Genomic DNA, 25,222 nt, shown 5'->3' on the forward strand with positions numbered 1-25,222 from the left:
GTTCTGACTCTTCCTTGCCATTCACCAAAATCCAAAGACTTTTTATTTCTAAAAACTACTCTTAAATCTTGAAAGCAATCATCAACTTTCCCCTCATTGCTCTTGGTATAGAAAACAGATACCAACTGTAGCTGACTCCCTGGAGATGAAAACCACAATCCAGTTACTTCTCCACCATAGCAATTATAGCAGAAAAACCATGTGGACAGATAATTTCAAGAATGGACACTTGAGGCCAGTGCCTCAAGTTTCCATTTTAAATTGTTTCTACCTCTTTTGAAATGAGCAAGTATATTTAAGGGAGAAATGGAGAAAAGCTCTGAAGTAAGCTTAGGGTAACAGAATAAATAGCACTAATTTTGTCATGGATGACCATACAATTCATTAGGGTAGATTCTTTGTGATGGGAGGGAAATAGGGTATCGGCTGAATTTGATTACAACTTTTCATTTAGAAATACTAATACAATCCTAGATGCTACAAATACAACAAACAACTGTGAGGGTTCCCATCATGGCCCAAATGCCTATCATTGTTACAGAATTTCAGTATCTTAACACAAAGGACAAACTGACCCATACTTAAGGCCAATCTCCTACAGCTGCAGAATTTCATTTACAGCTCCATTTCTGATGCTGCCTATTTAGCTTCTAAGTAGATCCCCAGCTTTTCAGATACCCCAAGTGCCACAAACATGGACTCAACTCCACTTTGGCCAATAAATATGTGGTTTTTAACACAAAGTACCGATTTTTAGGGGAAAAAAAAAAGAAACAAGAACAACAAAAAGCTAGTAATAATAGGTCACAAAAGAGAGGAAAGGAAAGAAGAGGCCATCTAACTGATTTACCTTGATCATTAGGCATTTTATCAGAGGAGTCCGCTAACAGGCCAAGCACAGGGGAAGAAAAAACAAGAGCAAGGATCACAAGCTTTGAAGATGGGACAGGCAGAATTTTTAAAGGAAAAAAAAAAAAACCCACAAACTTCCAAACAAATTGAATCTTGTTTTCAGTACTAACAGAAATTTCCAGACTCAGTCCCCAGCTAAATTTTACTCCTAATCTCACATGGTTCAGTACTTTACTTTTTTATCTAGAGATTTCTTCAAACATCCCCCGTTAGTGTCTTTCTCTCTACAAAGGTCCATAAGCCTTTCAGGTTGAGAGCCTGCATGTGTTGAAAGGAAATTAACATGCTATTACTCTACCTGGTAACTAAACGAATCACATCTGATCTGACTGGTAAAAACTTTAGGATCATTGCAATTCATCTGCCTTAAACAGCCTTGTAAGTGATATGGTTAGGCCAATAACCTAGGGAGCACTGATTTGGTGGTCAATGGGTGAGTGAAGGATCATTTTGAGATAAAGGTTCACACTGTGGTTCATAAACTCATCATCAGGACTTCTTATATTCTCCACAGTTTCTATGTGCTAAAGTTATATGTGCAAGCATTGCCTCACTAAAGAGACATACAAGAAAACACTGTTTAGTGGAGTTTTACCTTTAGGTGTTCTGAATTGGACGGCTTCAGACATGGGTCCCATGCCCTTTGAGTTTCGGGCTTGGATTTTAAAGTAGTATGGTGTGTCAAGTGTTAACTCTTGTATCTGGTGAGTCAGCCTGTTTCCCACAACAGGCTCAATAACCCAGTCGTGTATCTCTGCGTTCACATCCGTACTGTAATATATGATGTAACCTGTCCAAAGGAGGAAATGAGAAAAGATACCTTATTCCTGCTTTTTCTTTGCGATCGGTAAGTCAATAAAGATATATGTTATGGCATATACAAGTAGAAAACTAGCTACTCATTAAACAGCAATGGTGGTGCACCTGGGTGGCTCAGTGGGTTAAGCATCTGGCTCTTGATTTCAGCTCAGGTTATGATCTCATAGTTTGTGAGATTAAGCCCCCAGTCAGACTCTATGCTGACAGTGTGGAGCCTGCTTGGGATTCTCTCTCTCCAGCTCTCTGCCCCTCCCTCACTCGTACTTTTTCTCTCTCTCAAAATAAACTTAAAAAATGGTGGGGGGGGGGGGGGCAAGGGTAAAATGCCTTCAAAATGCTACACTAAACATAATATAGAGAAAACCGCAATCTCAACAGTGCCAAGCTGTAAGTTATCATCTGTATCAGCAGTTGAAACAATAAAAGCAGTTATATAGTAACTATCATAAGTTAATAATACAGGGCCAAGAACTCTCAGAAGGAAACAATCCAATTACTTCAACATCTTAATATTTGAATAGCATACACATCAAGGGTCTACAATTAAAATAATGCACTTTTGAAAACAGACACTGATTTGAAGTGCTGTTTTAGCTCGCACCAACATGATTTCCCAGGAGAAAAACTCCCCCGCCCCGGTGGGGAGAGGGTTGGGCAGTACCTTTATTAAAACTGCAGACTTGATGTGGCTGAAGTCCTAGTGAAACATCACCTGATACTCCCACCAGGGGGCACTCAGTCTCCACGGCTGAGGCAGGAAGAGCTACATGCCTACCTGACTTACACAGTGCAAAAATGCACTGCATGCATCATTACTGGTTTTTAAAGATAAAATAAAATGTAACCCAAGTCAAGTCATGCTTCCTTCTTGTAAGGAACAGGGAAGTAAAACACACACACATACATACACACACACACACACACACACACCATGAGAAAGCCCAAGGATTTACGGAAAGGGATTCTAACTGAAAGTGGAAGCAGGACAACACTGAGAAATGCGATCAGTTCCCTTGGGCCTCCTTATTCATACATAGGAACATCAGAAAGCAAACTCCTGTTCCTCAACCTAAACCTACACGGAGCAGAGGTTCCAAGGGGAATAATTAAGAGCTAAATCCCATTGGGCTTTCCTCCCTGATAAAGACATGGAAGATACAGTGTCCTCTACTGTGGCAAGTTCTCTGGAAGTCCAAGGAAAAATCCCAGGTCCCTTCAAAGGCCTAGGCCAATTCAAACTTCTAACTCCAGTGTTAAGAGCACAGGAAGCTGAAGTAGCAGCCCTGGGGACAAAAAACTGAATTAAAAGTTTAATGGGCTTTTTGGGTCTTCGAATCTGTATTTACCGGGTATTACCCTTTAGAATCAGGCAGGGTCTTTGACGCCAAAGCTGATTATCTAGTCAGAGGCAAAGAAGAGCTTTTCTGATGAAAATAAATATGTCCATAAGGCCCCACCATAGCCAAAGACTGTCTAATGTAACAACGCCCATCAGACTTTCACCCAAAGTGAGTCAGAACAACCAACTGGCCATTCATTTTTACCTTACTGTGAGCAACAGCACCCCCTAGGTCCGCTTTCAAGGATCATCATGACTGCACCTCATAAAATGACCAAGCCAGCCTTCAGACTCCCACTTCCCCCAACCACACAGCACTCTGTTGGGATGCTTCTGCCGGGTAGGAACAGAGGGCAGACATACACTCAAAGGCAGCTTACCTGTAATTTTGCCATTGGCTTCTGAGGGAGGCTGCCAATTTACAATTATGGTCCTAGGTTTTCCCTCTTTACTCACAACTGTCACGTCCTTGGGTGGAGAAGTAGGAACTACAAAAAAACAAGACTTTCATTAGTTCCTGTCCATTTCAATTTGTCACCATTTCCTCAACCCATTTATAAGGCACAGTAAGAGGTATAAGGCAAAAAAGATAAAGCCTCCTGGCTTCAAAGAACTCAAAGTCTACCTGCAAATAGCTCCAATCAAGAGAAGAATATGCCAAGTACCAAAGAGAAAATACCACACAATGAGAATGCAGAATTGTTATCTTGGCTTCGGGTTAGGGATTTATAGGATACTTAGGGAAGTCAAAAGACCTTTGTAGTTAGTTACCAAGATCTACTATATGCCAGCCATTTTATAAACAGTATTTCACTTAATATTTATGGCAACTTGAAAGGCAGCTACCACTATCCCTGCTTGACAGATCAGGGCATTGGCAATGAAAAAAGTCAGGTAATTTGCCCAAGATGACATTCCCCCTCAAATTTGGATAATTTTGTTAGAATATTTTCAAGTGTAAAATAATTTTCTCTTTCATTTATAGATGGCTCTCCAAACCAAATACAATGTTTAAAAATCCCTATTCCCTCAAAAAACAAATGATTTACAAATTGATGCTTTCATTTTAAGTTTGCACTAAACACACACTGTCAACTATTTGAGAATATTGTTCTGAAATGTAAAGTTGTTTATGAAACGGAAAAACCAACAGAATAAAACAACACTGCATTTCTTGTATTTCGATGTCATGGCTGATAACTATTAATGTACCAGTAGAGAAATGAGCAAATTAAGTATATCCTCAATTTACTCTTCTCTACCTAAAATACTGGAATTCTCCTAGCATAAAATGGAAGGCAGGAAGCCTGGTAAAATGCACACATCCTAAGGGAATATGTAGTATCATTTATTAACTAATGGGTTGGAATTAAGCAAAAAGATATTTTCTTTTTTTTTTTAAATTTTTTTTAATGTTTATTTATTTTTGACAGGGAGAGAGACAGAGCATGAGCGGGGGAGGGGCAGAGAGAGAGACACACACACAGAATTCAAAGCAGGCTCCAGGCTCTGAGCTGTCAGCACAGAGCCCGACGCGGGGCTCGAACTCACAGACGGCGAGATCATGACCTGAGCTGACGTTGGACGCCCAACCGACTGAGCCACCCAGGGGCCCCAAGCAAAAAGATATTCTTAAAACTAGCAAAGAAAGTAAATTCAATGTCTACCTAAACTTTTGTGCACTATTAATTCTAAGCTCTCCAAAGTCAACCCTTTTTCTGTGCAGGAAGTCCAATCAACTGTGCAGAAGACAAAAAGGCATTAGGGCCAGGCCCAGTCCAGAGAGACTTAATAGCTCCATTTTTTTCATTATATACAGGTGAAAAAAGCCATAGGAGGCCAGAAGAGACAGAGACTCCCAATGGTTACACATATCCACATGCTAGAAAAGTATAAGAGGTAGAAGGTAGGCCTACAAATGAGCAAAAGGCAAACGGAATCTCAAACTTGGATAGCCTGCTTTCCCCTTAATTTGTTTAGGTGTCTTTTACCTTTCATGTTTATTTACAGGCAAAACCCGTTAGAGGCTGTCCCAATGGGAGATTTATCAGATATCAACCAGATATTAACTGGTTTGTAAGAAGGCTGCTGGGGCAGCTTTGTGGCCTACCAGGAAAGTTCTGAGGCTCCAGCAAGCATGGCATTGGCAGCTGCTTTGTTAAGGGCAGGTCACTTGTTTTTCTCTCAATTTAGCAGTAAAGGAGGATTAATGACAGTAATCCTCTACATCTACACAGTGCTTTATAATTACCATGTGCTTTCTCATCTGCTCATTTTACCCTTACAATAACCCTGTAAGGTATGAAAAGCAGAGATTATTACCCCTCTTTTACAGATGGAAGAAACAGATGGAGAGGCTGGATGACTTACTTATGACTTACACAGTCAGTGTCTGGTTGATCTGGGATTGAACTCAAGTCTCTTGATTCCTAAAAACTAGTATACTTTGCATTATATTATCCCATTATTGGCTAATGTTCTTGTTCAGTGATGAAGAAAACATAATTCAAACACTGAACTCCAGCTATAGCTGCTTACTATGTTCTGTAAATGTGCTAATTCACACCCTCGATAATTTTCCTTGGGTCGTAGAAGCAGGTGATGAGAAGTCTCAGGACTTGGGATGTGGGACAATACTCGCATGGACTTCCACTGGCTCTCATGTCTTGCAAAGAGAAGAAATGCCATGTGATGTAAGATTCAGACAACACATACCGAATTCAAAGGTGGTCCCATGGGCTGTCATACTCCATGTGCTTGATCTTCGACCTTTGGTCACCATCACAGAGAATTCATACAGTGTATTTGCTTTTAAACCAGTCACCAAATAACTTAAAGTCGTTGCATTTGCATTCTGGAAGCATATGAATGAAGAACTTTAGAATTAGGAAGTATCAATAGCTATTAGCTTTTCTCACCCACAGCAATTAGCTTTTCTCACCCACAGCAAATGTGCCAGTACCTTGTACTTGGTGTTTGCTGGGATGTTGGTTTTCCATCGGACTGTGTAGTACCGGGAATCCGTAATCTTCTGGTGTTTGGGCAGTGAGTTGTCCGCCCATGTGATCCTTATGGTGTCATGACTCAGAATGGAAGCCTGAACTCCCACAGGTGGCATCATGGGAGTGGGATCTGGCACTGGAGTGTATGGAGCATTAATAACAAATAAATCAACTTCAGAAGTGTCTGGGTAAAAAGTAATTAAAAAAGGGAAGTGGCATTTTAACATAAACAAAAATAAAAGAAAAGGAAATGCAGGGTAACATAATGGAATGAAAGATGAGGAATGGAGAAAGAGAAAGAGAATCCGGAGTTAATAGATAACCACCATTCATTAAAAAGAATATTTCCACTTGCATTCTTTCAGGAAAAATTTGCAGGAAAATCTCTAGGGAAATAATTAACTATATTCTCTACATTATCTGTATGTATATTAAAATCTGATAATCCAGTGATATTAACATAATCATACTTGAATTTTTTTAATTACTTGAAAATTCTACTACCTTTCCAAAAAGGATTGTGAGAAGATACAATCTGCTTTTAAAATCAAGGGTGTAGGGGCGCCTGGGTGGCTCAGTCGGTTGAGCGTCCGACTTCGGCTCAGGTCACGATCTCGCGGTCCGTGAGTTCGAGCCCTGCATCAGGCTCTGTGCTGAGTGCTCAGAGCCTGGAGCCTGTTTCAGATTCTGTGTCTCCCTCTCTCTCTGACCCTCCCCCGTTCATGCTCTGTCTCTCTCTGTCTCAAAAATAAATAAACGTTAAAAAAAAATTTTTAAATCAAGGGTGTAATTTCAGAACAAGCAACACAAAGCTTATGATCTGTTTTGATATTTCAGTGAATATGGCCGAATTTTTGGGACATGGCTTATCAATGCATGTCAATGAACATTGTAAGGGTCCTACTCTCAAACTTGAGTCTTGAATGCCAGCCAATGACAACTTAACCTGGCCTTGGTGTTAGGGTTATCTGATACCCACAGGGTCCAGTTGAGATCTACTGATTTCTTGGGTCTATAAGCAGTACAGCAAGATGGTATACATCCAAATAAAGCAAAAGTAACTCTCAAGGGTATTATTCTTCCTGGGGAAAAGGTAAGGTGATACCATGCAGGAACAACTGCTGTACTTTCTCCAGTAGGGTCAGAAAACAATGCATCTAATGAATCCAAATCAGTTATGGGAAATGACATAGTTATGGATCCAAGTGACAGCCTTTATGAACTTTAGAAGTAAGAGTTCTTATTTGATGAAAAGTCTATACTCATGTATGTCCTGTGCCATATGCAACAGACACCTTCTCTAAGCTCAATGTCAAAATAGAGGCTAGAATGTGCGCAAAGGCAACAAGGACCACAAACCCGGGGTGATACAGCAGGATACATTGGGCTTTATCAACTCTTGGTCAGGTTTTCTAAGTATACACAGATTGATTTATTTTAAGTTAAGGTTTTAAAATGGGTTTCCCACATGGTTATGGAAATTAGCCCTTCCTGTAACTCAAAATCTGAAATGGCATGGACCTTGTTTATGAATAACTGCCAAACTAATGTAATAGTCTCCATTTGTGTATTCCTACAAAATGAGTACTAAAAATAACAGGAATAGCACACATTCTAGTCAAGGGCTTTGTTCAAAAATTAGGACACAAACCAATTAGTTACAGAAGATGCACCTTCAGATGCAAAAATCGTTAGACTTCTTTGAGAAATTTTTTTTATTTGTAATAACTCTTGGAAAAGATAATGATGTTACATGACTTAGGAACATTTTCTTGTATATTTATAGCCAGAAGACTATTATTAAGTCACATAAGAGAAGATAATTTCAAAAAAATTTTTCTATTATAAGCCAATTTTAAAAAGTAGCAAACCACTTATTTAAATATTCTCTTTTTCATCTTACATTTTTTCCCCTTTCTGGAAAAAGAACTTATAAATTGCAAGCACACAGGAGAAGACAGGACAGAACTACCAAACAGGCAGTAAGGATGTTGGTCTTGTCAAGTAAAAGCATTAAAGAACAAAAGGGACAGAGATTATCTTTTTAAAAAGAATAATGTCAAATTTGCACTATTATACAAAGTATCCAAAAAATGTAGCAGGAAATAGAGATTCACAGTTCTGGAAAACAAACGGAAAAGAGCATTTCTGAAAATGATAAATTCTTGGGTTTTCAGTATTCCTTAGAAAAATTTACAAGTCTTACATATTTATTTCAATAAGCTTTCTCATACAGCTCTAAATTAGAGATTTTATTTACCTACAGAAATTTTATATGTGTATTCCTTTGTTACAAAAAAAATGAATATTTTGGTCTCTTTTGTAATAAACGTACAGTCGATCAAATGGATAGTACGATGGACTTTATACTCTTTATATAAACAAAGTTTATGAAAAGCAAATAGAAAAGTACTTTCCCAATCAACTCAGGCAACTAGTAAAGAAAACGCTGGATTCACTGATCATACACATTTACTGCGACATTCAGTAACCTATATAATTCCTCCAGAGTCATAGAGATTCTTTCTTTTTTTTCACTCCTTTTAGTTGTAACTCACATGACCAAAAGATGAAAATCACTTTTAATTCTCTCACAACTATGTTTTCTAGAGACCAACATATTAAAAACATCTGCTGCATATCTACATAGAATTATTTGCATAACAGGACTGTTAATATTTTCTAAAAAGAGAAAACCAGAAATTAACAAATTTCCCTGCTGAAAGCCCATTTTCCTATATGAAGTCTATAGTGGCATATACTTTCCGTTCCACTGATACCTATGGGGCAGACCTCGTGCCAACATTCCACATAAGCTGCTGGAAAAAATGCTGAAGACTGGAGATGGTCAGGATGGCTTACCTGTGTGAGGTCTGGTCACGGCGCTCTCGTACAGGGGGATGCCTTCACCCACGTTGTTAAAGGCTTTCAGGGTTATCACGTAGTGAGAGCTGGGATCTGAAGGAAAGAAACAAGTGAAAACACTTAGAAAAAAATTCTCACTCCAGAATTTTAAAAATCCAAGGGTGACTATTCATGATTTTAAATGCAGAGGAAGTTAGGAAAGATTTTGAGAATTTCATGTGGGGATTCTTCTGGGGTGTGAGGAAATGGAGATGGCATTGTACACAGCCCAGAAAAGTTGGCTGGGATCAACTACCTGGAGTTAGTTCCAGGAGTGAGGGTGGCTGTACCTGAATCCTCTCTTGGCCTCAACTAACCAATGGTTTGATGCTACTGTACAGTGAGGGGCTCAGATGAGAATGAGTAAATAGGAATTTTATGTGTTGTAAGCCCATAAATGGAGGTTAGAATTAAACCCCTTTTATTCTCAGAAAGCGGGACAGTGAATGGAACAGCCAAGCAAGTGGAGAAGTAGCAGAACTGTTAACTCAGCAAGTGGGGGACCTCCAAATCCGGGAACTGCCAACCCCCATCTGGCCCTCAGGTAGACTTCTTGGTTGGATAAGGTATGGTCCCAAATTTCAACTGGCCTGGAGGTGATGTTGCAGGAAATGAAGCTGGAAAGAAATGCTCCCTCCAGTGATCATGTAAAACGCTACTAGTGACACTTGGTGGAAAAAGGGCATAAAATGGTTGGAGCAGAATTCGTTCTCCTGTTGGCAAATCAGGAAGGCTCTACTTCTCACATTCCTGATCTAGGCAAGGTTTAGTATTCATACTTTGAAGTCCAGTTCCAGAAATGGGACTTGGGCTCCACTGAAGTATGGCAGGGTAAGGAGCTGACCCATACCACTTATTTCTGGTGAAGCTGGGCAGTTTTCCGAGAGGCCACGCCTCAAGTGGCCTGCATTACTTCAAAAGCTTAAAAGAGCTGGTCTGCTTGGTGGCCCACTCTCTAGTTATCAGTGGGAAATGTACAAAGGCACCTGGTTTTCCAATGTCAGAAAAAAGTGATGATAAATAGAATCAACAAGACTTAGTGCTTGACAGGTGAGGAAAAAGGAAAAGGTGCTGATTTGGGCAACATGATAGATGGTGATGTCACTCACTAGGATCAGAGACAGAGGCAGAGCAACCATGTACGCATTTTCAAGGCTTGATTCTAGGCCCCCTTCAATTCCCACTCTTCATTTTTTTCCTATTGTGTTTAGTTTGGATGAGCACACATGTGCCATCAAATGCAAATACGTATCTCCAGTCTAGACCTTTCTTCTGAGCACCGGACCTCTATGTTCAACTGTCTATTTGGCATGCCCCACTTGGCATCTCCCTCTCTGTCCCCACTTCAGATCTGCTCCAGTGTTCTCTAGTTTGTAAATGGCACTATGTATCCTGCTGCTCAAGTCAGAAACTTGGGAATCATAAGATCTCCCTCTCCCTCCTCCCCTTTATGCAAATGATCAAGTCTTGTTGATTCCACCTTCTTGCCTCTCACCACTCTGCCTTGTTCTCAGTGTTCTATGCTCTTTACCGCTACCTTTCAGTTCACTGAGCACTGTGAGCTTAGTGGACCTTAACATGTGCAGCTGTTCCTTGTGCTGTGATACAGTCACCCTTCTTTGCCTGGACGGTGCCTATTCCTTTAAGAGGGCTCATCCCAGACTGGACTAGCCTCTCTGGTTATAGGCTATACCACCTCATATCTCTTCCTCAGCACTCTAAACAATTTCAATCATCTCAAAATAGTATTATTTCTAATAATTAGAATCATGTCTGTTTGAAAGTCTGGGATATTGCAGGTGTTCATGAAATATTAACTGACTGAAAGATCTTCAGAAGACACTAACTTTAATTTGGGTTAAATTATGATAGAATATGGGATATATCCCGGTGCAGATACCCAGTTAGCAGAAGTTTACATCAACTGGAAGCTCAGGAGAGAGCTGTTTTTTGATTAATGAATTCCTAGTGTACTTTTTCCACTTCTGACTTTCTTCTTTTGTTTAACATTACATGCATTTTTGATCTGTGTTGACAAACAGCTCAAGCTTACTTCACTTTATGCCAAATTAAACGTTTTTGCTACTTTTCAATGTTCACTCTCTTTTCTAATAAAGTCTGTTTATTCTTCAGCACATGCACTGCTCCTTCTCATCTCGTTTTCAAACATAATCATAACTCAGTCTTTCAAGTACAGGCTAAGCCTCTTCCTTGACTGCTCCACTGTTACCTTAACTAGCTCTCGGTTCTCTGAACATACTTCACATCAACTCATTTCATTGTTTCTTGTGTTTTCCTATTAGACTGAAAGCACCTGAAGGTCAAGGACCATATGTACTGCAGAGGATCTTCATTTGAGTAGTTGCATAAAGGAAAGACCACAGAGACACTTTTATCCTACTAGCAAAGCTTTTCGTTTGTTCTCCTACAATTGCCTTATAAGACTGTTTCACATGGGGAATACTTCCTAGGTTAGCTGTGCTGTTTCTTCTTAAAGGAAAAAGACAAATAATGTTCCTGAATAAAGCATTAAATTGCTGTTTATTCTCTACCAGAAAAAATGAAGGTAATTCATTTGTTAGGCACATAAAGTCATTCTTAGGAAAGATATTTACAAAGAAATGATTTGAATAAAAAAGTTGGTCAGGGCAGAGTCTGAATTTCAAGAGAAGTCTTTCAAAGAAAGATCTCTATAATTACAGCCTAATTTGGAAAAGTAATTACAGCTACCAAAATCAGTTCATTTTCTATTATAAAGTATTACTATTTCTCAAAAAATTTTTGGCTTTGTAAATCAACTTTCAGGTGTAATTAGCATACAATAAAATGTACCCACTTAAGTATACGGTTTGACTTTTGACAAATATATATATACCTGCCTGTGTGATCACTACCACAATCCAGACAGAATATTTTCAACACTACAAATAGTTCTTTTGTGTCCCCTGCGGTCAATTCCCATCACCCCTGTCTCCTCTGGCAACTACCGATCCTGCTTTGTCACCGTAGATAAATGATGCCAACTCTATAATTTAATAGAAAAGTAGTAACACAGTGTTTGTGTTTGGCTTCTTTTGCTCAGCATAATGTTATGAGATTCGTTATGTTGCTGTGTCTATCCACAGCCTATCCCTTTCAATTGCTGAGTACTCCATTGCACAGATACAATTTACCATTTACCTGTTTACTCCTTTTAGATTTGTGTAAATATGTATTTACTTTGTGTAAATATGTATTTTTATTCCTCTTGGCTAAGTATTTATGAGTGGGAATGCTGGGTTGTGTGGCCAGCTTTTAAAGAAACCTCTCAACTGTTTCAAGTGGTTGTAACCTCAGATGTTCCCACGACAAGTGTAAGAGTTCCAGTTCGGCTGAACTTTGCTGATATATAATCAGATTATTAATTTTTAGCAATTGTAGAGAATGTGAGTGGTATTTTGTTGTGATTATATTTGCATTTCTCTGATGATTAGTGATGCTGAGAGTCTTTTCATGTGCTGACTGTCCACTCACATACCTTCTTTGGTATATTGCCCATCAAAATCTTTTGCCTATTCTTTTATTAAGCTGTAAGAGTTTTTATGTTTTCTGGACTCAAATTCTTTGTTAGATATTTGAATGAGGAGTATTTTCCCCTAGTCTGTGGCTTATCTTCTCATTTTATTGGTGTGTTTTCAAAAGATGAAATTTTAAATTTCGATGAAGTACAATAGATTAATTTTTTAATTTTGTAACTTATGCTTTTTTATATCTTGAGAGATCCTTACCTACCTCGAAGTCATGAAGGCTTTTCCCTGTCTTTTTCTGGAAGTCTTATAGTTTTAGCTCTTGCATTTAGATCTGTTTTTGTGTATGGTGTGAGATAAAGGCCAAGGAAAGTTCCTTTTCTTTATCATACAGATATCTAATCACTCCCATACCTTTTGTTGAAAAGACTACCCTCTCCTTACTAAATTATGGCAGCGTGTTTGTAAAAAAAAAAAAAAAAATCAATTAACTCTATCAATCAAAAAATCATTTCACTCTATCAACCTATGTATCTATTTCTGGATTCCATTCTGTTCTATTGATCTATAACACCGACCTTTGTACCAATACCACCACAATGTCTTGATTACTGTAGCTTTATAATATGTACTGAAATCAGGCAGTGTGGGTCCTCAGAAAACACTTGAATAAATGTTGAAAAGACCACACTACCTGATTCTTCATTTTAAAAAATGTTTGGCTATTCTAGTTCCTTTGATTTTTAGAATTAAGTTTATCAATTTCTACTAAAAACCTGCCAGGATTTTACTTGGAGTAGTACTGGGGAGAACTGTCATTTTAATAAAATCATTTTCTTTTAATAGTATTATCCAATTTATAAACATGGTACCTCTATTTATTTAAGTCATCTTTAATTTCTCTCAGCAATAGTTTTCTAATTTCCAGTACAGACCTTCCACATATTTTTAAAGTTTATCACTAAGTATTTCATATTTTTTGATGCTATGTTAGTATTGTTATCTTAATTCCAACTTCTGTTTATTGTGAGTACATGGGAACACAACTATTTTTGTATATCAATTCTGTCTCTTGTGACTTTGTTAAGCTCACTTAGAGTTTTTACAGATTCCTCAGGATTTTCTACCTTGATAACAGGAAGTATGTACAGTGCAGATACTGGTTTCTAAATATCATTTTCCAAAAAAGAAATCAGTGTTCCTTGGAGAAATGACTGATTCAAGGGCTAAGGGCAGGCAAAATATCTTACTGTGTCACAAGGAAGAAAGTACCCACAGAAAACTGGAAGATATCAAATAAAGGAAGTGGCTATAAAGAGACTCCCACTGGCCATTCTTTCACTAAGGAAGAAAAGGAAAGCGCTTCTGTATCAAAGAATGCTGATGAATGTAGGAGAAGTAAGAGAATTAGAACTTCACTTGGGAAACACCACCATAGAACCTGTTAGGAAAACGCTAAAACAAGTGAGTGAACGTTTGACGACAAACAAGATATTTACAAAGACTCAAGGTATCCCCCCAACAAGGTATTTATTAATTATGAAGGAAAAAACCAGCAACCTTATGTTGGAGAAATGTGGCAGATACCCTCTGAACCAAGTGATTGATTAACATCACCTAGCAACAGCCTTTCATGTGCCTCCTGTTGTGATGCACTGACAAGAACACAACGTATGGATGCCATTTCTTCCAAAAATGGGTAAGCTGACTGTAGTGAGGAAACATGAGACAAGTCTAAACTGAGAGACGTTCTACAAAATATAAATGGTCTATACTTATAAAAAATGTCACAGTAATAAAATATAAGAAAAAAACAAGGCACTACTCTAGGTCAGAGAAAACTAATGAGACATGATAACTAAATGCAGTAAGTGACCCTGGACCAGAAAACAATGTTTTTCTTTTATTATAAAGGACTTTAATGAGATAACTTGTAAAATATAAATAAAGTCTATAGATATTGTCTCAGTGTTAACTTGCTGACTTTGATAAATGTACTATGGTTATATTAGAAAATGCCCTCAAGTTTTAGGAAACTCACATAAAAGTGTCAGAGGGTAGAGGGCATCACATGTATAACTTACTCTCAAATGTTTCAGAGAAAAAAATACGTATGTATAGGAAGATAGAGAATGATAAAGCACATATGGTAAAATGTTAACCTTTGGGGTCTCTTGGTGAAGGATATATAGGAATTCTTTGTAGTTTTTAAAAGTTTTCTGTAAAAATAAAGTTATTATACAATAAAAAGTTAAGGGGCACCTGGGTGGCTCAGTTGGTAGTGCATCCAACACTCTTGACTTCAGCTCAGGTCATGATCCCAAGATCGTGGGATCAAGCCCCGTGTCAGGCTCTGTGCTGAACATGGAGCCTGCTTAAGATTCTCCCTCTCTCTGTCTGTCTCTCTCTCTCTCTCTCTCTCTTTCCCTCTGGCCCTCTCTCCCATCTCTCTGTCTCTAAAATAAAAAATTTTTAAATTTTTTTAAAAAGTTAAAAAGAAAGAAATTCCATGTGCATTTACTTCCTCTACTCAGCATACATACCCAGATTTTCGATGGTGTAATATCGTTGCTTATAGTCCACTTTGATGGTCTGGGCATGAGGGCTGCCAATGCCATAACCAATGGCATAACCTCTGACCACAATGTTCTGATTCTCTGGAGGAGTCCAGCTTACTACAATGCTAGTGACAAGTGGTCGGACGTGAAGAGAACTAGGCACTTCAGGAACACGAGTTTCTGGGTAGGAAAGTAGAAAAACAGGACTTAGAATATTTCACCATCCTTGGGCCATGGTGTTTAGCCTCCTGTCAAATTATTTGGGGCTAAGATTTTTCCATTACACCCAAGAATTCACAGAGAATCTGTATATATAGTGAAGTATGGCCTGTGGTTTTATCACATTCTAAGAAGAAAACAAAACCCAAACAGCCTGAAATACAAGACAATGAAATATTAATTTGGAAAGGAAGGCAAAGGAATCTAAGAACCTCTGCCCAATGGGGAAAAACAAATAAACTGCCTTTCAATAACTACTCATTCCTCTTGGTCCCACATCTGAGTCCCAGACTCAACTAGGTGGAATGAGAAAGGCATAATACCAACTAATTAGAAGCCTGTTGTCAACAGGTGATCAAGTATCACATTACAGCAACCGTATCAATTATTTACTCCCCTAAGTAATGTAAGTCAGAAAACAGGAAACCTTAGAACTACATATTGATTTAAATGGTGGGAGACTAAGAGGCTTAAAAAAGGTAGCAATTTATAGTATCTTTCAAATCCATCACTTCAAGGCATAACTTGCTATCTCAATGTAAAAAGTGGTAAGCCAAGAATGAGAATAAGGACCGGGGTCTTTTGTCTCCTAAGTGCAGTACCAGTGTCCGATAAAGACAGACACAGACACACAGACACACCCACACCCACACCCACACACACCCTATATGGAGGTACTCACGGAACACAGGTGAGAAAAAGGGCAAGGTGTGCAGGACTAAGAGAAAAGGGGAACTGTAGCTGAAAAAGGAGGGATTGATGTGGCTCAGTGTTAAATTTTAGATTATCCATCTACTCAATGGCCTTGATAAAAAAAACTAGACTTAAAGCACCTGTACATTTTTATTTGTTCTGGGTCTGCTTAAAGGGACAGATCTCTAAAAGCCACTGGGGGGAAAAAAGCATTCTAGGAGACTTGCTGCATTACAGTAAGGACAGCAGTGTAATATATTAAAGTTCACAGATTTAAGCCACATACACCACCAAATCTGTGGCTTTCCAGTTTAAATAATTTAACTACAGTTAGTTAGTACCTAGCTTCTGCCAACCCTGTTGATTGTTGTTCTTACCATCTAAATCACTTTCAAAAGTTTCAGCAGACAGCCAGTCAGTAGCCGGGCCTGTGCCATTGATGGTTAGAGCAGCCACTCTGAAATTATATTCAGTTCCCCGATCAAGACCTGAGACCCAAACGAGGAGGAAAAAAAAAAAAGAAGACAAGTTGAAACAGATTTGGAAAACAGAAGATTAACAATTTGTCATTAAGCACGTATCCCATCCACGAACTCCATACACAGCTACTATCTTGATAAAGTTTCAGTTAAAGTTAACATAGCACAAGCAATACATCAACACAGCTCAGAGGAGCTCCCCCACATCTCCAGGAGAGGCTGAAGCCCACACAATCAGGAGGAAAACCAATGAGTAAAGGTCCTAAGAGATTACAGACCTTTTTTTTTTTTTTAAAGAGTCTGAAGGTCCCTCAGAGATCATTTAATGTAATCTCTTCACTTTGTTACTAAGGTCAAAAAGAGGTTGAAGATAATGAAAGAACCCTAGCAGAGAAACAAAGTCAGTTGGTCTCAGAGATACCCAAGACCAGAAAATAACTCAAAGATGTAATTCCTGCTGGGTTACCTCAACCTCTGTTCTCTGAGTCATCCCCATAACAAGAGTAGAACAATTTTAAACACCAAATATGGCCTGGAAATCTTTTTCCAACAGCCTACCTGCCCATAAACTGAGGAATAAGCCCTTTCTATTATGCCATTTTTCATAATGACTATCAGTAATAAACCTGCCTATGTACTGAAGGCAACAAAAACCCACATGTAAAAGTCTACCCTACAAAATAGGGCAACAGCCAGTAATATGGTCAGCTATTCATATTATTTACGCATCCATTTTTTTCTTCTGTTAAAATAGATAACATAAAATTTACCATCTTAACGATTTTTCAGTGTACAGCTCACATGTATACATCTTTTGAGCACTTAAATTCTAAATATAGCCTTAGATCTCATAAGGTTGTGAGAAATGATCCTACCTCCCCATATTGAAATATTAGGTTCTTTGGCCAGCAGCATAGTACAGAAGCTTAAGAGAGAACCTGAGAGGGAGGACACGGCCAGGATGCAGTGTGGCTCAAAACAATCCTGTCACACGTGAGAGATGGGTGGGAGGTTCTGTTCTCAGCAGGCCCACCCTGAAGCTGGTTGCCCACAGGAGAAGCAACAAGCAAGGAAGGAGGAGGAGTCAAATGACTGGGCCCAAGTCAGTTCAACCTGTCACCTCCCTGCATACACTGAACCCAAAAGTGCTAGAGAGGGTTCTGCATGTGTTTATAACTGTTAATAGACAAATAATATGGACTACTGGCAAACATGGCTCAACTGAGGTCCTAAAAGAATTCAACCAGTCAGATTATCATTCCCTCCCCATAGGTGAAAGTCAGAATGTAAGAGAGCACGTAAGCAAGTGACAGTGCACACGCCCATGTGAGCAGGAGACATGAGTGTAAAGAGGCTGAGTCCCTCTCCCCATAAGTAACCTACATAATGCAGACAAAAACTAAGGCCCACACTTAATGTTTACAAAGACATGGCAGAACGTGTTAAGTGCTGTAAGTGGCATAAAACGAAGAAACAACAATTCCTTCTGGTTACCACTTAGTCATATTTGTGGTTCGGTACAGGATCCTGGTAATCCACATTGCTAATACTCATCAAGCTTCAAGTTAATGCGCCAGGAGAGCAAAGATGTCCATTTTTGCCCCCCATTGTGTACCTAGTGCCAGCACATATGAACAAAAGTTCGGTATAGTCCATTAAACAAATGAATCCATATATGATTTTAAAATCCAAGGATTTTCTCGATAAAGAAAAAGCTGTTTTGGGGGCACCTGGGTGGCTTGGTTGTTTAAGCGACCGACTTCGGCTCAGGTCATGATCTCAGTTTGTGAGTTCGAGCCCCGCATCGGGCCCTGTGCTGACAGCTCAGAGCCTGGAGCCTGCTTTGGATTCTGTGTCTCCCTCTCTCTCTGCCCCTCCGCTGCTCACGCTCTGTGTCTCTCTGTCTCTCAGTAATAAATAAATGTTAAAAAAAAAAATTATTAAAAAAAAAAAGAAAGAAAAAGCTGTTTTTAACATGAAGGTGATTACTTGGCTTACATGTCAAATGTTTCATTGAGAAAATGAATAGTCTCCTCATGGTCCAGGACTACACTCTGTTTTTATACTAGTAACAGGAACAGTACCTGGTACACAGTAAGTATCTACTACTAAATATTCAAAATAAAGGCCTTACAGATGGGAAATGTTATCTGTATTTGGTATAAAATCAGATACGTTTTTTTTTTCTCATTTTTTTAAACGTTTATTTTTGAGAAAGAGAGAGACAGAGACAGAGCACGAGAAGGGGAGGGACAGAGAGAGGGAGAGACACAGAAGCTGAAGCAAGCTGCAGGCTCCGAGTTGTCAGCACAGAGCCTGACATGGGGCGTGAACCTGTGAACTGCAGGATCATGACCTGAGCTGAAGTCGGACGCTCAATTGACTGAGCCACCCAGGCGCCCCCAGAAACTGATTTTTAAGAACATAGAAGATGCTCCTCTGTGAGATGTCTCAGCAACACTACTTCAACTGTGTTTACACGCTGAAGCTTAGAGCTGTGGGGTTCCCGTGAATAAATTAAAAGACTGAAAGCTACCCTAAGAGACAAACATTCACCTATTTTGAAAGAAGTCAATCCCATCTGTGAGCTGAGGAGTAAAGAGAAAAGCGTGCTGGATTACCAGAGCAAAGTTTCCACTACAGAGACTCAATTAATTGTTAGAGATTCCTACCATTACACTTCCTGACCCCAGATCTTGGTTCTGCCAAGAACGTGACCCCTTGGGCACAGCAAAGAGGTTGATGTCACGCTTCTCTCCCCAGGAGGGAAGCAATGTAAGGGAAATTGAGAGCTCCCCAAGGGAGATGAAACTAATTCTCAGGGCTTAAATAATGGCGACAATATCTCCAATTCTTGTAGTTCTCTTCTACCAGCTCTGCTGGGAAGCCCCAAAATGGCTTCTTAGGGGCATCTATCTCTGTTCCTTGTAAGCATAGTCCCAATATCCAAAGAGCAAAAAGCACTTCATGTTTCTTCTCATGCTTCTCCTGCAAAGCCAGCTGGTCCTTGCCGAGCCCACTCTACTCCCCTACCTGAGGAAAGAAGTGGGGGGGGGGGGGGCGGCATTCTGTCATCTGTAGAGGGAATCCATATTAGAGACGCAAGAGGGTCCATTTTTACCAACTATGCCACCTGCTCTGCTGCACAAAAAGGGAAAACTGCCCAAAAGGAGCTATCCCTGACAGAACTTTCTAAAACTTATCATGTAGCAAGTAGTAGAATGATTGCTACACTGCTATAGCTATTCACAAACGTTGCTTCAGGCCACATATACATGAGTGGTGTCCGTGTTATGTAGACCTCTGCTGACAGCTAGACAGCTTTGTTTTACCTTCTTTTGAGATTACAAAAAAATTAAGACTTAGGATGGTTCGACTTACTATTTTTTGACTTTGTAATGATATAAAAGTGATACACATCCAGTAGAAACTGTACTTTGAATTCTGAATTGTGATCTTTTCCCAGGCTGGTGATATGAAGCACAGTCTTCTCTTGTGATGCTGGGTGGGGTCAGTGGCAGCACCCAGTCAACCTTGTATCACGAAGGTAAACAACTGATACACTTACAAAATTCTGTTTTTCACTCTCAGTACAGTATTCAATAAAGCACATGAGATATCCAACAATTTGTTATAGAATGGTTTTTGCGTCAGGTGGTTTGGCCCAACTGTAGGCTGATGTAAGTGTTCCGGGCATGCTTAGGGTAGGCTAGGCTAAGCTATGAGGTTTGCTAGGTTAGGTGTATTAAATGCATTTTCGAGTTAGGATATTTTCAAATTTTGATGGGTTTATTGGGACATAACCCCACTGTAAGTCAAGGAAGATCTGTATCTATATATTCAAAAAAGAAAATGTGCAGACTACAGAAAACCCCAAGTGAAGAAATGAAACTCGAACACAATCTCAAGACTCAGATAACAGAACACTTAATACTATTTTCCTTAACTTGATTATCAGGTCAGAAGTAGACTGAATTAATTCTCTTGCACTGTTTTCACATTAAGTCACCAGCTCAGAGTGGTCATTAGACTAACATAATTCAACTCCTGAGAAAGACGCTGTCTCCTAACTTCTGCCCACGTGCGGGGCAGCTTACCTTCAATCAGCTGAGAGAGCTGTGTCCCAGGTACCAAGGTCTCAGTGACGTCACTCTTTCGGGAGGCTTTTCGGTAGCGAATCTTGTAGCCAGTAATCTGACCATTCTGTGTGGCTGGAGGAGGTGGCTGCCAGTGAATCACAATACTCTGGGGAAGACAAGAATATTGGGAAAAGACCAAATCTATCAAAAGCTTGGTCCTGTTTTGTATATTATTATCCTGAATTCACTGACATTTTAAAGGCAGCAGGGTGCTCAGAGTTTTGCTTAAGGATCACTCAAAATTACTTTTCAATTTTAAAATCTTTAATGATCGAGTGGGGAGATTCCAGTTGCAGGTAGTATGTTCTGGGCCCTTATACATTAGGCAAAAGTCTCAGAAAAGTTTTCGTAAGGAAAATATAAGGTCAGAGGCACATGGATTAGAAAGTAAACTATGGTTTAGGTGTAAGGTGCTCTCTTCTATCTCCACTGTGGAACAGCTGAAGTTGGGCAATTTCTGCCAAAAACTCTTCAAGAGGGGAATTGTTAATAGTGGTTTTTGACGAAAGGAAAAGGGGTCCTATGGTACTTTTTGAAAGGACTGAGTGTCTCAGGTGTCAGTGAGCCCAGAAGGGGCTCTGGGTCTTTGAGAGGCACACGTGGTCTTCAGTGAACAGGGACTTGACTATGAGGGAGTCTGAGCACATGCAACGCTCTGACAGATGTCCACCTTCGGCTTTGCACTGGGCTCAACGCATGGAACTGAGGGGTTATGGTATCATAAACTTACTTCTTTCTACCTTATCTGAACTGCTGAGATTTATAATGTCATGATTTGCATAACTGCAATACATCTGCAGAAAGACTATAGTAATTTTGGCATGAGAGAAAGGCAGTAAAGTTAAACAGAAAATCCTGGAGTCAGTTTCCGAATTCAGCTTTACTGGCAGGTGGACTATCTACGACACCTTATTTCTCTGCTTGATTACAAGTCTTTTGACACAGACTCTCCCTGTCTACAAGCCCTCCTGAGACTTAATAGTATGCTAGTAAAAATGAATAGCAACATAAAGTTTACCTTTGAATTTCTTACTTCTAAGGACAGATTCTGAGGAGCAGCACTGGGAACTGGACAGGCAGAAAAAGAAAAAAAAAATTTTTTTTTTTTTACCCATCATGTGATATTCCTGGACAGACTTTATACAAATGTGCATCTCAAACACTGATTATACAACTTGCAGGTCTAAACCTAGCTGCCAATGCCCTCATGTTGATAGAAGTATGTGGATAAGGTGTGGCCATATTTGACTGACTTAAAAAAAAGGGACACATTCATATAAAGTCCCCCATATCCAAGTTAGGTTGCACCTTTGGGGAGTCATTTCAAGGAAATGACATTGACTTTAAACTTTTTTAGACCCCATATATACATTCTGAACCTTCAACATATCATTCTGAATATTCTTGGTGATAGCATATCTTTACCTAGGGGAAGAGCTACAAATTTTCTGGAAACAAGTCTAACGAATATGGCGAGTAAATGTACTGGGTAATGTTGTTATGAGCCCCAAATATGAGGTGCATAAATCAGTGAGCTCTGCATTCTTGTGGGGTTCCTAAACTGGTTTTGAAGCCAATTCCCAAGTAGAGTAAAGAGAGATATACAATGACAGCTTCAGTAAAGGGCCCATCTGTTTTCCCAAGACAAATTCTATTGCAGGGAACACTCATTTTGATGTGACAAGTTTGGGACTGCTGGTTAAACAAATAGCTGCATAACTTTAATTTCTCATGTATGAGAACACAAGGCAGGGCATTCTCAAATTTTATGATCCACACACCTTCTAGCATCCCTTTGTAGTAACTACAGCAGGCAAAAAGAATTTAAGTAAACCTGATTAATTTCCTCTTCACTCACGAAATGCTGACTTTAGCTCATTTTCTCCTAATGCATCCATGGAAACTTCTGTCTCCCTTTCTCTGACATTTGGTGACCAGATATATGACTCAGTGCCCACTGCTCTATATGCTTCTGGAGGACAGACACTATTTCTTGCTCAACGTTGTATCCTGTGCTAAACACAGTACACCAGGCCTCAACCCAGAGATTTAGGCAGAGAAGGCCTCGAGTAGGACTCCAGTGCATTTTGAAAAAAGTCTATGAATGGTTCCAATCATCTCCTGGCTAAGAACCCGACTTAGTTGCAGAGGCAGCCAACATAGCTGTTGCTGGTGTCTTCATCTTCTTCATCATCATGACTAAGATTTGCTGCCCGTTCCTACATGGCAGGTAGTTAATCCTTACAACAATCCCACAAAGGAGTTTCTATAATCATTCCCATGGTATAGATGAGAAAGCTATAGATGAGGTTCAGGGCAGTGAACCTGACCGAGTTACTTGCTTCGCTAATGTAGGGAAAGAATGGTCTTAATCCACAGTGCTGCCCTTAACCACCATGCTCAGACACATTCAGTTCCCATGACAGGCACTGTAGTCAGCATGCCAATGAGTGCATTGAAACTGGTTCATGTGTAAGTTTAAAAGCCTACATTAAACATTTTTCTCTCAATTTTTCTCAAAAGTCCTGACCAAATGGCTTATGTAGTTGGCTAACCAAACTATAATTTGTATTTATATTTCCCAACTTTTTATCCTGAAAAAATGCCAAGCACACAGAAAAGAGCGGCAAGGATAAGATATTGATCTCTACATATTCTTTTCTTGGATTCACAAATTGTTAATGTTCTGGCACATCTGCTTTATTTCTCTCATTATATTTATACTTGCATATTTATATATCTACGTACTGTTTCTGAATCATCTGAGGAACAGCTGCAGTCATCATCATACTTCGCTCCTAAATACTATATAGTACGTACCTCCTAAGAACAAGGATGTTCTCCAACAAAACTATAAAACAATCACATTCAGAAAATTTCATCTTGACCCAAAAATATTATCTAGACATCAGTTGCATTTTTATGCTAGTAATAAAGTTGCAAAAAGATAAATTAAGAAAACAATCCCAACTACAACTGTACCAAAAACAATACCTAGGAATAAACTTAACCAAGGAGGTGAAAGACCTGTACTCTGAAAACTACAAAACATGGATGACAGAAATTGAAGACAACACAAACAAATGGAAAGATATTCTGTGTTCATGGATTGAACAATAAATATTGTTAAAATGTCTATCCTACCCAAAGCAACCTACAAATTTAATGCAATCCCTATCAAAATACAGACAGCATTTTTCACAGAACTAGAATAAATAATCCTAAAATTGGTGTAGAACACAAAAGACTCTGAATAGCCAAAGCAATCCTGAAAAACAACCAAAGTATCCAATCCCAGATTTCAAATTAACCTACAAACCTGCAGTAATCAAAACAGTATCATATTGGCACAGAAACAGACACACAGATCTACAGAACAGAGAGCCCAAAACGAAACCAACAATTATATGGTCAATTAATCTTCAACAAAGGAGGCAAAAATACTCAATGGGAAAAAGCCTTTTCAACAAATGTTGCTGGGAAAACTGGACAGCTACATGTAAAAGAAGGAAAGTGGACCATTTTCTTACACCATACACAAACAAAAGCTCAAAATGGCTTAAAGACCTAAATGTGAGACCTGAAACCATAAAAATCCTAGAAGAGAACATAGGCAGTAATCTCTAGTATCAGCCACAGCAACATTTTTCTAGAAAAATGTTGTCTCCTGAGGCAACGGAAACAAAAGCAAAATAAACTATTGGACTACTTCAAAATGAAAACTTCTGCACAGCAAAGGAAATAATCAACAAAACTAAAAAACAATTTACTGAATGGGAAAAGATATTTGCAAATGACATATCTGATAAAGGGTTAGTATTCAAAATACATAAGGAATTTATAGAACTCAAAACCAAAAAACCAAATAACCCAATTAAGAAATGGGCAGGAGATATGAACAGACATTTCTCTAAAAAAGACATACAGATGGCCAACAGATACATGAATAGATGCTCAACATCACTCATCATCAGGGAAATGCAAATCAAAACCACAATGAGATATCACCTTACACCTGTCAGAATGGCTGAAATCAAAACCACAACAACAAGCGTAGGCAAGATGTGGAGAAAAGGAACCCTCTTGCGATGCTGATGGAAATGCAAACTGGTGCTGCCATTCTGGAAAACAGTACGGAGGTTCCTCAAAAAGTTAAAAATAGAATTACCGTATGACCCAATAACTTCACTACTGGATATTTACCCAAAGAATACAAAAACACTAATTCAAAAAGATAAACGTACCCCTATGTTTATTGCAGCATTATTTGCAATAGCAAAACAATGGAAGCATACCAAGTGTTCACATATAGATGAATGGATAAAGATGCGGTATGTATATACAACCACCCAACCACAAAATGGAATATTACTCAGCCATGAAAAAGAATGAAGTCTTGTCATTTGCAACAACATGGATGGAGCTAGAGAGTATAATGCTAAGTGAAGTCAGTCAGTCAGAGAAAGACAAATACCACAGGATTTCACTCATGTGTGGAATTTAAGAAACCAAACAAATGAAGAAAACAAGAGACAAACCAAAAAAAAAAAAAAATCCCCAAAACAATAACAACAAAAAACATAGACTCTTAACTACAGAGAACAAACTTCTGGTTACCAGAGGGGAGCTGAGTGTGGAAATAGGTGAAATAG

General features: G+C 39.0%; 1 protein-coding gene across 8 annotated transcripts in view; it reads right to left on the reverse strand.

The window, feature by feature from the left end:
- Nucleotides 1-25,222, reverse strand: part of NEO1 (neogenin 1) — a 235,847-nt gene that overhangs the window by 23,943 nt on the left and 186,682 nt on the right. For 4 of the 8 annotated variants that reach the window (XM_019441532.2, XM_019441531.2, XM_019441528.2 and 1 more), the window contains exons 12-21: nucleotides 21,589-21,638; nucleotides 20,529-20,676; nucleotides 16,330-16,440; nucleotides 15,026-15,220; nucleotides 8,935-9,030; nucleotides 6,033-6,256; nucleotides 5,786-5,924; nucleotides 3,451-3,558; nucleotides 1,508-1,702; nucleotides 851-883 (exon numbers count right to left, since the gene is read on the reverse strand). In XM_019441532.2, coding sequence (XP_019297077.1) covers nucleotides 851-883; nucleotides 1,508-1,702; nucleotides 3,451-3,558; nucleotides 5,786-5,924; nucleotides 6,033-6,256; nucleotides 8,935-9,030; nucleotides 15,026-15,220; nucleotides 16,330-16,440; nucleotides 20,529-20,676; nucleotides 21,589-21,638 — 1,299 coding nt within the window. The remainder of the gene's footprint in view (nucleotides 1-850; nucleotides 884-1,507; nucleotides 1,703-3,450; nucleotides 3,559-5,785; nucleotides 5,925-6,032; nucleotides 6,257-8,934; nucleotides 9,031-15,025; nucleotides 15,221-16,329; nucleotides 16,441-20,528; nucleotides 20,677-21,588; nucleotides 21,639-25,222) is intronic. The other 4 variants (XM_019441530.2, XM_019441526.2, XM_019441527.2 and 1 more) reach the window with 3 other exon arrangements.

This window comes from Panthera pardus, unplaced genomic scaffold, assembly GCF_024362965.1.
Source record: "Panthera pardus isolate Hobbes unplaced genomic scaffold, ASM2436296v1 HiC_scaffold_24, whole genome shotgun sequence".
In the NCBI taxonomy this organism is placed as follows: domain Eukaryota; kingdom Metazoa; phylum Chordata; class Mammalia; order Carnivora; family Felidae; genus Panthera; species Panthera pardus.